Consider the following 18,090-nt stretch of genomic DNA (forward strand, 5'->3'; position numbering starts at 1 on the left):
GAGCAGAAGTTGCCCATCAACAGTTAGCATCTCCTGGTCATCAGACTAAACAGACACAGGGTGTCTTCCCCATTATGACAAGAAGTATTGTATTTTTATTTAAATTATAGTAATTATTTTTAAATTTGCACATATACTTAAACATATGCAAATATTATACAGATTGGGGTCTTCTTTTTTTAAAGGATGCATATCTTCTTCTTTTTGGTGGTGCCGAACTCAAATTGTCCTTGAAATGTTTATCAGCCAGGTCGTGGCTCAAGTTGATGGGAGAGACCTCTTTCATTGGCTATTTGCCCTGATACCTAAAAATGGAACCTCACTAATTGGAGGGAAGACTGCTGCGTGCTGGGTGTCTCAGAAGATGATAAAATACTGTAGTGAATAGTAATATTTGCATCTGCAAATGCATTTTTGTATCTTTATTGTCAAGATTCGGTCAAAACTTATTCAATAGTTTCGTACCTTATCCTTTACAAATGCTTCCTAACTGAGTTTAAGAAGTTTGTGGGAAGAGCGAATACATTTTATTTGTTTGTTTTCTAAATTACTCCTCCTTTGGGCTGGGAACTTGAGGAGAGACATACCTAGTCCCCCTTGTAGCTTTGCCTAGGAGCTACATAGCAACCTCACCACATTTGCTGCAGATACACATACACACAGAGGGAGAGGGATCTTCCACATTATTGCTCAATATAAACTTTCCAGTCTTGAGGAGACAAACCACTAAGGGGACAAGTGTCACTTCAGGCAAGGTCTTTCCTGAATCTCAACAGTAGGGAGCCATCCCATTCCAAAACAACAGTTCTCCTCATCTCCCACCTACCCCATATCCTCCTCTTCCTCCTCTTTAAGGAGATTGGGAATCCTTTCCTCCATCCCTCTCCAAAGCACCCTTTTCTAGAGGATTATTTGCCAGTCCCTGTGCTTCCATGCAAACATGCAGCCACACAGTGCCCCTTCCTGCGTCTTCACATGGCAGCTATGCCCAGGAGTGCCAACTTGAATAAAATACTTATCAATTACAAGACATGGCACACACCCACACACACATAATTGATTACAAGACGTGGCACATAAGCCTAGGTCCATGAGTAGTGAATGTGTGTGTTATAAGATTTTATCACTCTACAAATGCAATGCTCCAGTTAATCATGTCTTCCTAGGTAGATGCTTCAAGGAAATACCCTCTAGCCCCGACTGGTGGTTAACCTTAGGCAAGAGAACCTAGGAATTGCTAGCTATCTGCAGGGATGAGTCTGTATTCCTCATTTTCCAAGGAAAGGTAGGGTGCATAAAGGTGAAAGATGCAGAAGCAGGAAACGAACAAACATGTTCTTTCTTAATAGCAGCCAAAGTTTTAATTGCACAGAACTTTTGAAAGGCAGAAGCCCCAGCAATGAAAGAAGGGAAGATATTGGAAGTAGCTGTAGATCAAACTAGCAAAGCTAATTTACTGGATTTAAAAAAGGTGGTAGAATCAAGGAGGTTTTGAGACAAATTATTTTGAAAATATAAAAATCATTATAGTAACAGCAATATAGGTTGAGGGAATTTTAACTGGACAAAATTAATAAATGCCTAAGAACTGATATTATATTTGTGGATGTAAAATGTGATGTACAGTACTTAAAAGCTACTTGACAGAAGAAATGTATTGTCCTGTGCATGAAATTGAGAATGTGAGCATATTGAAAATATATGACTTGTAATATTTTGAATTTATATTGAAATAAATGAAAACACAAAAAGGTGGCAACCCGCCAAAGAAGCATTTGAGCTCTTGGCTGGTCTGGTTTGCTGACCAGGACAGGGTTAATCCTCCCCCTCTCATTTGAAGGCAAGCAGAACTGGTTGCACCTGTGATGCAATCCAGCAGATATTTTGCAACCTCCTGACCATGAAACTGATGCTAAATTAATTTTCCTTTAGCTTTGTACCTTACTGTCCAGATCTGATAAGATTTGCTGGAGCCAATCAGAACCAGTGTCGAGAACAACATTCTGAACAATAGGATCTTCGCTAGAACAGAGAAAGTGTGCTAGTGCCTTTTAAGTTCACCTGTAGCTTGAAAAACAGAAAGATTTGTGCTTCCCCTATCTGACATGCTCTCTTGAGGACTATGAGTCCTGGTGTTCTTAAGTGCATAAGGAGGAGGGTGCGATTAAGCACAATAATAACAACTGGAAACATTTATTCTAGTGAGAGAACCAGTGCTGGTTGTAGGAGTTCAGAGGGTGCCATTTTAAAAAAACAGACATTCATTTTATAGATTTATTAAATTTCTGTACCACCCTTCATCCGAGAATCACAGAGAGATTCACAACATAAAAATACATAACAAGCAAAAACAATATCCCACCCACACTTTAAAAGGCCATAGATTGTTTAGTTAGCCAAATACCTGGGAGAAGAGGAATATTTCTGCCTGGCATCTAAATAGTGAAACATAGGTTTATATATAAATATATTGGGTTGGATTCAACACTAGCAGAAGCCAGCACTAGCAGAAGCCAGCATAACAACTCCTTCTAGTATAATGGGACTCCTCTTCTTCCTCTCCTCCCTATACCCCTGTGCCCTCTCCAAACCTGCTTGGGTCAGAAGAACCTCCAAAATGGCAAGCAGGGGAGGAGGGAGCTCATTTCATCTGGCAAACATAAATGCTTGGGCTGACAGAACAACTGCCTTAGCATGGTGCTGATTTCCACCCGTAGATTTCCAGATTAGTGCCAAAATACATAGGTCCTAGTTCACACACGTACAGTACATGGGACAAGAGTGGTTAAGCCACCCACAGCAGTTTTTGTATACTACAGAGGTGGGAAAACTTTTTGGTCTGATGGGCCAGATATTTATCTATCCCAACTCAGCAGGCCAACTCTGGCGGGTGGGTTGCCCCACGAACCTGTTAAAGTTGGCCCTTGGTTGTGAAGGGGGTAGGGGGTAGAGACACTGCCCAAGTTTTGTGCTTTCCGCAGTGGAATCTCTACCTTCCCCTCACTGAATGTTGCGTTTGACATCAGGGGTAGAACAGGTGTGTGTAGTTTCAGGAAAAGGGCATGAATGGGACCAAATGGGGACCCTTAATGGGCCAAGTCTGACCCGCAGGCCAGAGGTACCTCACCATGTGTAAACCTGCATGGGAAATATCCTTTTGGATGACATTTTTCTGGCCTTTTAAAGTAAAAAAATAACCCTCAAAGCAAACTGGTCTATTTACGTTTGCAGCTATGTTGGTCCATTAGTGAGTTTAAAAAAACAGGAAAGGACACATTAACTTGCTTAGGACCAATCAAAAGATTATAAAATAGTCAGGAAGCTCTGTAGGACTCTTTCTGAGGCTGGATGTTTAAAAATAGCAAAAAAAAGCTGGCATAATGGAAAACACCTAAGGTGAGCCATTATGCAATTCCAGAAATGTAGAAAATGTTATTTCAGAACGAAAATAGAAACTTTTATTTCATGACTCATGAGACTGTGGTATGCTGTGTTACAAGTTTTTCTAGGGCTTACATAAAATGAGGCCTTAGGAAGTCAGCTGATGAGGGGCACATCATATGTGGAAATTGTTCAGTTTGGTTGTGTATTTTTAAAAATGTGTTATTGTTTATGACAACTTATGTTGTAGTCATGCATTTTTTTCATGTTGTAAGCCACCTTGAACACGGTTTGAACTGTGGAAAGGTGGCATACAAATAAATTATGTATGTATGCAGGACAAATATATTAGAGTGGCATTCAACCAAATTTTACTCCGAGTATCTGAGGGACAGTAGATCCACTGAAATTCATGAACAAAATTACTCTATGTTCATTCATTTCAATATATCTACTCTGCATAAAACTTACGTTGACTACTATCCTTAAACTCCAGATTGTATGTTGTACAGTATAACCTTTGATAATATTCACTGTGACATGCATGATTTAGGGAGCGCTGCAGAGCAATTCACACGCTGTGTGAATGCCTGCACAAGATGTGGAGAACACTGGGTTATGAGGCCAAGGATTACTAGGAAACAAAGATACAAATTCTTTTTTTCCCCTATGAAAGAAAGAAAATGCCCACATGAGGAAACATGCAAGTTTTATGAAAACTAAAAGTGCAAAACATTTTAAAATGAAACCAGATGCTATTGTGTTTATTACATTTTAATGCCAAAGCTGTATCTGTGATTTCATTACTTGGTCACTCTCCCATGGAATCTTTATTGTCCTTGATATCATTGAATAAATATTAATTATTGTCTAAATACAGGGGATTTATTTCTAAGTATGATTATGATTGCAGCTTGATTCTGCCTTTGTTTGGGGTTGTACATGTCCTCTAAATCCCTCCCCACTCCCTTATTTCATTTGGTACTCTGGGGCAGGAGGACGGTAATCCAGGTGCTATGTTAAGCAAGACATGTTGTTGTGGATTAATTCAGAATGAAAAGGAGCTGTTATTCAAGATGAATGATGTCCCTATGACTAAAAGGGAAGGGCACCAACACTTAATTTATCACAACACTAACTCCACTATTTTTAAAATGCCAGCAAACTTTGCTGTTGAGAAGCCCTGCCGGGGAGGACTGCACACTTCACTTTCCGGAGGGACAGCGGTTTGTTGCAGCAAAAACAAGAAGTCTCATGGCACTTTAAAAGATCAACAAACTTATTCTGGCATTAGCTCAGAAGCCACCTCATCAGATGTGTGAAGTGTTACCCAGAGTCATAGGTTATATATACAAATGGTGAAGGGATTCTAAACTGCGAGGTCAGATGAAAATGAAATGCGGCAAGTACAGAAGGGAATCTAACACTGGCAATTGGGTAAACTGTTGTTGATGATAAATCAGGCATCCTGGCACTGGATGAGCTAATGAATAAATAAAGCGTGTGTGCACGTGACTGAACTTTATCCTGACTCAAGTCACAGTTGTTATCGCAGAACCTCTCAAAGAACTGCAATTTGGTGCTTTCAGGTCGCAGTTTCCCTTCTCAATTCCTTCGTTCAAGAGGTCAGTTTCAAGAAGCACACACCATGCATTGTGTTAAGTTGTGGGTGAACGTATCAGACAACACAGCGATTCTTTCAACAGCTCTTGTTTATTCACAGGCCAGAACAGAACTGAAGGGTTCAGCCAGCCTGCTTATATAGAGCACCACTAGAACACAACAGTAACCATTTTCTGTAACTATCCAATCACTGAAGGTCACTTTCAATCCCTTATTTGCATATGTGGACCTGAGTGAAAACTATCTACAGTAACCCCCCTGCTGGCCCAAGGTGAGAACTTCAGTACATAACACCTTGAAAGGACAGCACTCCCCCACAAAGAACCCCGGGAACTGTAGTTGGCCAAGGGTGGCTGGGAGATGTAGTGCTTTGAGGGAGAAACTACAGTTCCCAGGATTCTTTGTGCGTGTGTGTGTGTGGGGGGGGGGGAATGTGGCACATTTCGCGCCCTTTCTTGACGCGCGGCTGACTTCTAGTTACACCACCGCGAGATGGCGGCACTTCCACAAGCCGGATGAAATTCCTTTGTTCGGCGCCGGCCACGGGGCGGGGCTTGGGCCGCCCTACCTGTGCGCCACGATTTGATTTTGCAATGCCGGCATGCCCAGTGGGTGTAGCATCTTCCCTTCTGCTCTTATATAATGCGGCTGCTTCTCCTCGGGGCCAGTGACGGCAGCACCTTCCCCGCCAGCACTCGGCCGCCCTGAAGCCCTCAGCTGGGCCGAAGTAGTTCCTCGGGCGGACCTCTCAGAAAGAGGCCGAGCACTTGCTCCGGGGTGGGACTTTGGGCCAGGAAGTGCTCGCGAAACGCCCCCGCTCCCAGGGGCTGCCAGGGGCCGGCTTCCTCTCCAGCTGCGGGGCGGCGGCGGCGGCTCGGCAAGAGGAGACCCCCCTCCGTTTCCGCAGGGGCCGCGATGGCTTCAGGTAGGACGACGCCTTCGCCGTGGCAAAGCGAGGGCTTTTCCGCGCCGCCGTCAAAGCACGAACCGCGAACGGCTGCCCCGTAGACCCTCCTCCTTCCTTACCGCGCAGCCGAAACTTCGTCGGGTCGTGCCTGAAAGGAAGCGGGAGCGGAGGGTGAAGGCGGCCGGAGCCAGAGGAGCTCCGGGGGGCGCCCGTGCCCCACCAGTTACCCAGCCCAGTAACGCGGGCGGCTGGGTGTGGGAGGAGGTTCAGATCTCCAGGGCGGAGCCGGTTCCAGGCGAAAGAGCTGGAAAGTTTTGTGTGTGTAAAAAGCGGATGTAGCGAGCTGAAGTCTTTCCTAGCAGATCTCTTGCGCAAGGGCAGACGTTTAAAGGCGCCGTGAAGCAGGGTCGCTTGGCCAGAGTTTGGGGTGAAGGCGACGGCTGCCGTCCGTTGCGCTCGCGGGGAATAATCGTACTTAGCCGGGAACTCGCTTCAAGTGCAAGGGCTGCTCCGCCGCCATTTGCCTCCTGTAGCCGACTTCCCTTCCCTCCCCCCCCCCCCAAGCCGGCCTCTCTCGCGTGCAGCCAGGTTAGCTGCTCGGCTCCACAGAAAAAATGCAAGATGTCCCCTCGAGCCAAGTTTCCCCCGCCGACCCCCCTAAGTGGCACTTGCGCAACGGGCTGGTTATGCAAACTCGCCCACCCCACCCCCAGGGCAGGGAAGCCGGCTGCGATTGGCGCTCCGAGGATGCCGCTTCCATGCCCGCAGCGGATCAGGGCCGGGGAGCTCTGCCGAGGATGCCGCGCCTCGGCTGCAGCAAGCGCCGCCTACGCCCGCCGAGCTCGGTGCGGAGGGCGGCGCTCAGCATCTTCGCAGGAGCCGCCGAGCCCGGCAGGCCTCGGAGGGGGAGGAGCCAAGCGTTTCGGAATCTGGTCCATTGTGCCAAGTTGGCCTGTGTTTAAATGCGAGGGGGGGGGGCTGTCTGCGCTCCCTGCCCTGCCACCGCCGTTTGCTTGGGCCGACGGCGTGGTCGAGGCTGGTCTTGAGACAGACAGCTTCCAGTAGAAGCGAACTCCTGGAAAAGGGGTCTGGCTGGTTGCTTGTTGCGGAGAGGAACCGAGAGCCTTTAAAGCTCAGTGCACAAGCTAGCTCGAGAGACACTTGCATGTCAAATCCGTTGATTTCCATCAGTATCTTTCAATACATTTCTGTGGTCTTGTGGGATCCGGTCGCCTTGGTTTAACCCGATTGTGTTGCCGACTTTACATTTCATTTAACCCTTTGGCGTTTTCTTCGAAACCCAGGAAGAATGCCGCAATTGCTTTTGCCCCGGTAGCGTCTAGAATCCCGTTTCTGCCATCGGGCTGATAAGATCAGGATCAAGAAGGGGCGTATGTTCGAAATCGCGTTAACACACCTTTTAACAATTGTTAACACACTTTTAACAATCGGATGACTAACCGATGGTGATATCGCCCCCTCTGTAACGCAAACTGTACTTCCAGGTAGGAGGGTGCTAGTGAGGAATGGAACCCGGGGTGGTAGTTATTCTGGATTAATTATTTCTCGTGGGGCGTGATCTCGTGCGTGTGGCCTTCACGGTGCAAGGAGCCCAAACGCCCCGCACTAGAGGCGGGGTTTGTGAGCCTGAGACTGAAGCAAGGTGGGGGGAGGGCAGCGGTCTGGGCTGCATGCAAGGAAACCAGCCGATCCAGGGATCCCCTGGTGACTGTTCCATCGGAAGCAAATCCCCCCCGATTCCAATGAGACCGACTCCCAAGTAACAGCGGACAGGGATCGCAGGCCTTGCCTTTCATTCAGCACCCCCACTGACGAATCGGGGAGCAGACAAGGTGCGCTCTAGCGCAGGATCCGACCTCGATCCTCGGCTTAGGAAGGCGCGGGGGGGGGGGGCGTCTTTGTCCACCCCTGGTCTGGGAGGACCACACTCCATCCATCAGCGGCAAGAGGCGTGGCCTAGCTTAGTCCCCGCCTCTTTCTTGAGCACGGCAGCAGCGCCGGTTCCGAGACTTCGGTGGAGCTTCCAGGAGGCAGCAAAAATGTCCAAGAGCGGATCCCCGCTGAGGAAGCGGGCCAGTCTTCAGGCTCCCATCACAGGAGGTGAGCAGGGCTTGGTACTGTCTCCTTAGCCACTAGATGCTGCTATCAAAAGAGAGAGAAGCTGGGAAAATAGCAGTCCTGGAATGGAAACGAGCCCTTTTCCTTCCGAGTCCAGCCCCCATTCCTTCACTCTATACTGTTTTTCTCTATACTGTTATGCGTTTTTTCATCTTTAAGCAGACGATTGCTCCTTTAGGCTGTTTGTTGACCATGATAGGGAGACAAGAGCATCATCCTGTGCTTTTTTGCTCAGAAACAAGTCCCGCTAAGCATGCATAGGATTGTGTGAGAATTCAGGGAACAGAGAGGCATGAAGAGTACACACGTTTTGAGGCATAAAATGGCAAATCTTTCAAAGAGCTTCAGCATCCATGTGCCACCCTTTCTGTGTGTTGTGGAGCCCGGTTCTATTGAGTGGAGCAGAAATTTGGATAGCCAAATGCTTGGTGGTTGGATTAGGGAGGAGGAACATCTTTGACTATCTGTACAGTGGAGACTAGAGGTGTTAGAATGCTGGATTTAAAGCTGTTGTTGATTAGGATAATATAGTTATACTCTGTGTTTGTTTGTTTGTTGGGTTTGGGTGTTTTGTTTTGTTTTTGTTATTCTGTATACAAGCCTTTGGAAGGCAGCAATACCTGGGATTCCTTCTAATTATGTCTTAGATTTTTTATTACAACTGACATGCTAGCTGGGGGAAAGGCATTTAGATCTGCCCCCTTCCCACCAGATGTGCCAATTAAGGGGAGGATGTTTAGAGTTCCCACAAAAAACATAGTAAGAACTGTGAATTTCCTGTGTAATACAACACATCTGAAAGATATCTTGCCTCACCTTTCCTAGTTATTTAGATTCAGGCTTACTTTTAATCACAGCTTGCCAGAAATTTGGTGTGGTGTGGTGAATGCAAAATAGTCATGCTCAATTTTCTTCTGAGCATGTGCAGAGAGCATGCCATTTCTAGTGAGCCACCTCCAGCCAGCTGGAACATGGAGTATGGCTAGGTATGTGTAAACCCTGGATCCCCTTTTCTGAGAAGTTCAGCACTGTCTGTACTTTTCCTTTCTTGGCTTCTCCCTTGTTGCTTAATTCGAGGTAAGTGGGCCAGTATCTGCAGTGCTTTACAGGTTATTTGTGAGAACTGGAGAGAAGGAGAGAAGGTATATTCCCAAGTTTGACAGTTTTACTTTGAGTATTTTACCTCTTGGGTTAGATATGTCTTTTGTAGGAAGCATGGGAGTCTTTGCGCATAAAAAGCACACCCTCCTTCTTGTGGGAGTACATCTGCAGTGTGTGGGTATGTAGGAACTGCAACTGCAGGATAGGGTACGTGGCATTCACTCCTACTGAAGCAGGCTGCTGCTCCATATGGCTGTCTTTCTTGTATCCTTATGAGCTCCTGGGCTCTCTTCATTTGGAGCTATGAGTGCCCAGGAGCTGATATAGAACATACATATAGTGTAGCTGTCCAATATGTGCATACAGATTGCTGTTGATGGGTTAGATAAGCTTGTGATGTGCATATGCATGGAGGTATATATTTTTGAGAATGGGAATCATGTTAATGATAAGGTGCCTGAACTGAATGGCTGCTTGTTGATAAAAGAAGTATTTACACATTGTTTCCCTCCTTTTGTTTGTTTGTTTTATATTCCTAAAATGTCTACCATCTAGATTGCCTAGGCCTGCAAACATTGGACACTTTGGAATTATTGCAGGCACTTCATAGTCTTTCCTTTATTTAGGCTGGAGACGAGGGCCGTGAATGGGGTTTTTGCCTCAAAAAACTATACAGTAATGCTTTCCCTAAAATACAGCTTTCCTAGTAGCCCGGGTCTTAATTCTTCCTGAACTGCATTCTAAGGACTCTTTTTTCTTTTACTGGCCCTCGACCGAGCATTTGTGTCCAGTAACATAATAATTAATAATGCTGTTCTAGGCTGTTCCTTTTATTCCCCACTTGCTTCTCACCATGAGGTTTTGGTTACCCAAGCACATAATGAAAATAGCAAGAGCTTCCATTGGGGAGCCCTTGCTTTGCATGTAGAAATTCCCAGGTTCAGTCCCTAGCATCCCCTGCTAGAGCTGGGAAAGACTGTTAGTCTGAAACCCTGGAGAGCTGCCAGTCAGTGTTGACAGTATTGAGCTGGATGGACCAATGTCCTGACTTGGTGTAAGGCAGTTTCCGATGTTTCTTGGGTTTGCCTTCTATCCCCATTCCTGTAGTAAATGGACATCCCGATTCTATAGAATTCCTCTGGAATGTTAAGAAGACAGACTAGCCTGGAGAGCTGTCCATCCCAGTGTTGCAGCTGAGGTGGCTTCATCCATTCTCCATCAGACACTACTGCTATTGCTACTGAAAGGAGGACAGATCTAGGATTTGTTTTTAAGAAAATCTTTGAAGCTTGCCTTTGCTGTATATTAAGAAAACTCCCAGTATATCATACACCAGCACATGAGGGAGTAAGCTTTGGTGTCTTCCTTTCACTGCTTATGTGATGGTGACATTAACAATCTGAGTTATCCCACATATAAATGTAAGAAGAGGGTGCTCATCTAGTCCAGCATCCTGTTCTCACAGCGGCCAACCAGATGCTTATGGGAAGCCAACAAGCAGGACCTGAGTGTAACAGCACTCTCCCCTATTGTCAGTTCCCGCAACTGGTATTCTGAGGCATGTTGCCTCTGCTAGCAGAAGTGGAACATACCCCTGATGGCTAGTAGCCATTGATAGCCTTCTCCTCCATAAAGTTGTCTAACTGTTTTTTGAAAAACATCTGTAGTCAGAAGTGTGTTGGGACTGGCTTCTGTCACATCGTTCTCTGTACGGTGCAGATAGTTTTTAAGGTAAAGGGACCCCTGACCATTAGGTCCAGTCGTGGCTGACTCTGGGGTTGGTTTACTGGCTGAGGGAGCTGGCGTACAGCTTCCGGGTCATGTGGCCAGCATTACTAAGCTGCTTCTGGCAAACCAGAGCAGTGCACGGAAACGCCGTTTACCTTCCCGCTGGAGCGATACCTATTTATCTACTTGCACTCTGACATGCTTTCGAACTGCTAGGTGGGCAGGAGCAGGGACCGAGCAACGGGAGCTCATCCCGTCATGGGGATTCGAACCACCAACCTTCTGATCGGCAAGCCCTAGGCTCTGTGGTTTAACCCACAGCGCCACCCGCGTCCCTGCCGATAGTTTTTAAGCTGACACAAAACACTTCATTACATTACACCAGCCTGTCTGAGTGCAAATCAAATGATTTTGCCGGTGCTCTTCAGAGTGTGAGATAGTCATTGCATCTTTTTCTGCCCTACCTTTGTTTCAAGGGGTGTGGGCAGAATCTCTAGGCCCTTTGAGCATTTGTGGAAGTAAGCTCTGAAAGAAACAGCATGCTTCTTCCTATGTTCTCTAGTACTTGAGAGGATATTATTACCACATTGCAACTGGAAGTAAAATACTTCTGCACAGCCAAGACCATTGTTAAGTGACAGCGAGGCGTGCCTGGCTGCTTAGGGTGTCACATTTTAAAAACAGCTCGCAAAATGCCAGACGTGATTTCAGTTATTTTCTTATCTGTAATGGTACCCTTACAATTCCAGTTTCCCCCCCTCCTCATAGGAGGAATAATGGCAGGGCTGTGTATGGTGTTGTGCACGTCTATAAAATTGTCACACAAGCACAAGATCTGATAGAAGGTGCAAATCCTGATTTGCCGATGACCTTAGTTTTCACTTTAATTTTTTTAAAAGCCTGTTTTTTTAGCTTAGGCCTGGAGACATTCCAGATGTTGCTGGACTACAGCTCCTGTCATCCCTGAGTCTGACAGCTGTCAAGGCCAAATGGAATGGTGGGAGATGGAGTCTAGCAACATCTGGAGGGTCACAGGGTCCCTATTCCTGCTTCAGGATTTCCAGTTTCAAGGAGTTGGTACTTTAGTGCCCTAAACAGCTTTGCATCATTTCCTCCTTATTTTGTTTCAATACCCTTCATTTCTCACAGCATTTGTCCCCCCATCGGTCTTCATAAACATCATTTTGGGATTCAGACCACAGTGTTCAAACTGAGCAAAACGGTTCACATTTCCATATATTTTAATTGCAGCAGTTGGCTTTTCAAGATTATTTTAGTGTAGAATTTGGAATCTTTTAAAAAAAACCAACAGAAGTGCATACAGCCCTTGGACGTAACTGTGTAGTAAAGTCTGTGCAGCACAACTGCTGTCCCTGTCCCCATCCCCATGCTCAATCTTTTTTATCCATCAGTGAAACTTAATTGCATTCACTTTGGAGCAATTTGGGAATTGTCCTGTCCTTGACTTGTCCAGGATCACATAGAAACAGGGCATGGCAAAGTTCTGCATTCAAATCTGCTGAGTCTTTCACTCTAACCACTGCAGTCAGCTTTCCTTTGTTAAATGACCCACCTTTGTCCCCATAAGCTGTGAGGTAGTGGAGCCCTGTGCATGTACGGGACAGATGGTTTTGTTGTTGCTGTTCTCTTGTTTTCCTTACTGTAATAATATTTGTTCTTTGGGAGGAAAGCATGAAATACAAGGAAAATAAACTTACTACTGTTGTTGTTTTTTGAGATACATGTTATTTTGAAAAGTATAGGGAATATTGGAGAAACAGGATGGAAGGGTTATAGCTGCCCACAAATATATATAGTGAGAGAGAGAGAGAGAGAGCGTGTACTTACAAACAGCAAAATTAGAGCTTGATAGAGATTTCCTAGCCACTATTTACCTTTAAGTCTATGTATCTGCGGCAACAGGGAAATGTTAAATAGCAAACTGATCATGCCTCTTGCCTTAGTTTCCTTTGGGCAGGCAGAATATTTTGAGAATCTCATTTTTTTTAAAAAAAATAAATACAAATAATATTGACTAGTCCTCTTGGGAGAAAATCCTGAGAACATAATCATATTTACTCTTGTGGTCCTCATGGGAGTAAAATTCCTAGAACAGGATGATCATAGTGTGTGACCTAAAAACATTTGTCAAAAGCAAATATTACAGTCACATAACAACCCCCTGATGCTTCTTTAGCTATGAATCCTGGTGGTAATAACCTCAGGCTAAACAGTGGAGAAGAGGGCTGACGTGCAGAAGGTGAGAATCTTCCCCAGGCTTCAAATGAGAAGTGACTGCTAGAAAAGATGAGACAAGTTGGGGACCAAACTTATTAGAGGTTGCTAAGAAGGCCCTGGGAAATAAGGTAATGGGGATGTAAGAGGAGATGCCTTGGCATATTGAGGTCCAAGGGCAGACCAAGGAAGGATTTGGGGGTTCCAAGCATGGGATTGTGAGTGGTGGTACAGCAGTCAAAGGCAGGAAATGGAGGGAAATGTGCGTTTTAAAAGAACATTTCATGCCATGTGGAGGGATCTGGGAAGTGTGGGGTTCCTCTTTCAGCTTATTTATGTGTGAGAGAGAGAGCATTTCAAAATTACTCTATTACTAAATCTGCAGGAAAAGGATGGCAATGCTGCTTTTGTTTTCTTTAGAAATCTTACAGCACAGTTCTGTTGTGCAGCAACGTTAAGTTGAATTCTAACCTTTTGTGAGTGAATTTCCTGATGTTTCCTCCACCCGTTTTTGTCTTTTTAAAATTTATTTAAAACTGTTTTAAGCTGCCTTTCCATAACTCAAAGCAGCTCACAGCGAATATTAAAATATAGTAAAAATGAGCAAAACATTATAATAGTGAAGAACAGGGGTTGTATAGAAAAATAACAGTGAACTATCTATTGAAATTTAAAACTAGGTGAAAGAGGTATTGCCTTGGCACCAGTGCTTTTTCAAATAGAAAAACGTGCTGGTAGTCACCATGAAGTTGTTACAGTAAGTTCCACACTTTTAACATTTGGGGGAAAGGTGCTGGTTCTGCATACCATTGAGTACCCCCAGAAAAAGCACTGCTTTGCACCCTTCCTAAAAGCCAGTAAAGAAGAGCGTTTTCTGCTGCAATGGAGTAACATATGTAAAGCCCTTGACCTCTTGCTTTTAACCACAGTACAGAAAATGGGGACTACTTAGAAGCAAAGCCACATGGAGCAAGCAGATAGTTGTTCATTGTTTAGCAGGGTATTTTAGTTATTGTTGAGTCACTACTGGTCAGTTGAGTTTGTGCTCTTTATTTTTAGTTCTGTAGCAGTTAAAAAGTGTCCCCCCCCCCCCGTCCAACTAATTCAGGTAAAAATAAATAAATGAAACTCGAGTAATAAACCTATAAATAGTCATGGATACACAATAGCCTGTGGTCTAAGCCAGATGTTGAAGAGCTGCTGTTTGGAAGAAGAATTCTCTCTAGGGTGTGGTGACAAAACCACTGAACCAGCCTTAAAGGTAAAGGTAAAGGTACCCCTGCCCATACGGGCCAGTCTTGACAGACTCTGGGGTTGTGCGCCCATCTCACTTAAGAGGCCGGGGGCCAGCGCTGTCCGGAGACACTTCCGGGTCACGTGGCCAGCATGACATCGCTGCTCTGGCGAGCCAGAGCCGCACACGGAAACGCCGTTTACCTTCCCGCTGGTAAGCGGTCCCTATTTATCTACTTGCACCCGGAGGTGCTTTCGAACTGCTAGGTTGGCAGGCGCTGGGACTGAGCAGCGGGAGCGCACCCCGCCGCAGGGATTCGAACTGCCGACCTTTCGATTGGCAAGCCCTAGGCGCTGAGGCTTTAACCCACAGCGCCACCTGCGTCCCTAGCCTGCAAAATGTTTCGGAGGTGCTTTCGAACTGCTAGGTTGGCAGGCGCTGGGACTGAGCAGCGGGAGCGCACCCCGCCGCAGGGATTCGAACTGCCGACCTTTCGATTGGCAAGCCCTAGGCGCTGAGGCTTTAACCCACAGCGCCACCTGCGTCCCTAGCCTGCAAAATGTTTCGAGCTTGCAGGTGGGAATGATGGAAAGCTCCCCTTCTTCTCCAGGAGCCCACTACATTCCTATGCTAAGTGTGGCAGAATATAGTGCAACTCCAGTGTGTGCCTCTTGTTAACTCTCCCTCTGTTACTCTCAGCAGATGTACAAAGCACAGCACAGTTTTCAAAGGGAGATTTCCCAGTGAAATGTTGGAAACTCCTGCAGAATGTGCACCTTGTGTCAGTTGTGTGATCTGAGAAAATTGTCTTGAGCAGAAGATTTTAAGAGGGAGGCAAAGAATGCCAGATCCTTTTGATTAAAATCAGAATTATATTTCCAGAGGTCTAGGCTGCCTGCCCTTCTTTTGCATGACTGCAACCCTCTTTAGGCTGCTGCCATAGGGTTTAGCTATCTAGCCCAGGGGTCAGCAACCTTTTTCAGCCATGGGCCGGTCCACCGTCCCTCAGACAATGTAGTGCACTGGACTATATTTGGGGGTGGGGAAAATGAACAAATTCCTATGCCCCCAAAATAACCCAGAGATGCATTTTAAATAAAGGTACACATTCTACTCATGTAAAAACATTCTGATTCCCAGACCGTTCTGCGGGCCGGATTTAGAAGGCGATTGGGCCACATCCGGCCCCCAGGCCTTAGGTTGCCTACCCCTAATCTAGCCTAACCACCTGCTTGATGCAGGAAGTCCAAAGCTATAGTATTTCCAACAGAAGAGAAAACCTAGGCTTACTGAAATAGGGTTACTAGGGAGTAGCATCCATATAAAATAGTGAGCCTTACTTCTAAGTAAATATTTACAGCAGTACCTTGGGTTACAGACGCTTCAGGTTACATACGCTTCAGGTTACAGACTCCGCTAACCCAGAAATAGTACCTCAGGTTAAAGCCTTTGCTTCAGGATGAGAACAGAAATCGTGTTCTGGTGGCGTGGCGGCAGCGGGAGGCCCCATTAGCTGAAGTGGTGCTTCAGGTTAAGAACAGTTTCAGGTTAAGAACGGACCTCCAGGATAAATTAAGTACTTAACCTGAGGTACCACTGCATAGGCTTACACTGTTATTGTCTTTTATCCTGTGTGGGATGTTTTTATTTTCTCCCTGGTTGGTATAAAATTATTTCCATGACAACAGGCTAAAACTTGCAGGCAGAGTTGAGGATTGAAGCTGGGTCTCCTGTCCTAAGGCCACTCACAAGTCCACCTGATAGACCAGCAGGATCTTAGCTTTTTCTCTCCTCCACCATCTTTATTTACACCTAGATAATGACAGCCATATGCATTCGCTGAATTTGTGCTGTTCTAGTGCACAGAAGTGTTTTGCAAATCTCACTGAATACTCAGTACAGTACAGTGTTTTCTATAGTATTTTGATTTTTGTTCTCCTTGGATGATAAGAACTAATTGTTTACATTTTGTTTACATTCTGTCTTAGATCTTGCTTAACTTTCAGTCATATTGCACATATGCTTCTTATTTGCCGGCTGTGACTTTGTTGTCAAATCAAAACCAAGTAATAATTCCAAATTTTACTAAGCAACAACAACAACAACTGTGGAAAAGGCATCATTTATGCAGTTTCTATCATTTCTCCGGGGATTTATTTTGTCATCTGCACAATGCAAGTAATCCAGAAACAGGCGACTAATGTTTGACAGAGGGAGTTAAATGCCTATTCCTCCTCCTCCTCTTCCTCCTCCTCCTCCTCCTCCTCCCTGGCCCACAGACTTATTATTCAGTGTACTTCGTTGCTTCCAAGCATCTGGCTCTAAGGCTGTTTTTGTCAAGCTGCTGAAATTCATCCAACAGCCATTCCCACTCCAGTACAAATACTAGCACTGAGTATAAGGTCTGTGTAAATATATCCCCATGCTTCATATTTCTCTTATCTGCCTTGCAACCCCAATAACTGATATATATTATTTATTATTGAAAATACAGGTGTTTCTCACCTGTGGACATAACAATATTGATAGGAAAAAGGTATTAGCCATTCTATTTTGAAAGGGATTGATGCCAGTCTTTAGGTGTCAATCTCCTCAAAGGCTTGGCTGCTGATCTGTAGTTCTCCACACACACCCCATATTCATTTGAAAGAAAGCTATATACCTACAAAAATAAGTAAAGGTAAAGGTACCCCTGCCCGTACGGGCCAGTCGTGTCCGACTCTAGGGTTGTGCGCCCATCTCACTCTAGAGGCCGGGGGCCAGCGCTGTCCGGAGACACTTCCGGGTCACGTGGCCAGCGTGACGAAGCTGCTCTGGCGAGCCAGCACCAGCGCAGCACACGGAAATGCCGTTTACCTTCCCTCTATAAAGCGGTACCTATTTATCTACTTGCACTTAGGGGTGCTTTCGAACTGCTAGGTGGGCAGGAGCTGGGACCGAAAGACGGGAGCTCACCCCACCGCGGGTATTCGAACCGCCGACCATGCGATCAGCAAGCCCTAGGCACTGAGGTTTTACCCACAGCGCCACCCGCATCCACCCACTACAAAAATAGTTTTATTTTATTCAGGAAAGCAATACAAAACTGTTTAATTAAGGGAAATATTTAAGCTGTGTATAATAAAATAATTGTCAACAATACACCGATAAGAGCAGCATTTTTGTTTTTGTTTTAGAAACAAGTGCATACACAACACTATATCTGGGTAGGCTTGCTGAAACAAAGAAACTAGCTGGTGTGTGAAATTGTATAGTGAGGGTGCCTACCTAATGTCAATAGGCAGAGAGTTCCACAGGTGCTGCCACAGTGAAAGGCTGACTCCTCCCAGATGTGGAAATAATGAAGTTTACCTCCATGGGTTTCAAAACCCAGTTTTGAGCAGTTCAGCCTGGAGCTTGCCTCTGGAGATTTGGGGCTTGGCTGCTCTAGTGCCATCCCTGAAAACGCATTTCACTTAAGGGCTTTGTGAACAAGTACCGCATTGGGTTGGATTTGGCTCTCTCAACAAGAGGTGTGGGATCCTTGGCCAGATTGTTGAGAACTGGAGAAAGTCTGTGTAAGCAACATTGGGGCACTGCTGCTGCTGCCGCTGCCGCCACTGCCTTCCTCAGAAAGAGAGCGATCACTGGGCAGGCTTCCAAAACCTGCTGCCAGTCTGTCTTCAAAGGATCGAGACTGAGGAATGACATGCCCATCACTGTCACCCCTGAGGCCCTTCATCTCCGTGACAGCAGACTCTGA

The 18,090-nt window shown here is 45.7% G+C and overlaps 1 protein-coding gene across 3 annotated transcripts in view; it reads left to right on the forward strand.

The window, feature by feature from the left end:
* The first annotated feature begins 5,242 nt into the window (after positions 1 to 5,242).
* Positions 5,243 to 18,090, forward strand: part of AMPD2 (adenosine monophosphate deaminase 2) — a 50,530-nt gene continuing 37,682 nt past the window's right edge. The window contains exon 1 of one of the 3 annotated variants that reach the window (XM_079980281.1): positions 5,243 to 5,929. In XM_079980281.1, the coding sequence (XP_079836407.1) occupies positions 5,920 to 5,929 (10 nt within the window). In that variant the 5' untranslated portion in view covers positions 5,243 to 5,919. Of the gene's footprint in view, positions 5,930 to 7,435; positions 8,033 to 18,090 lie in introns of those variants that run through there. The other 2 variants (XM_079980280.1, XM_079980282.1) reach the window with 2 other exon arrangements.

The sequence above is a fragment of the Podarcis cretensis genome (genome assembly GCF_951804945.1).
Source record: "Podarcis cretensis genome assembly, chromosome: 6".
NCBI lineage: Eukaryota > Metazoa > Chordata > Lepidosauria > Squamata > Lacertidae > Podarcis > Podarcis cretensis.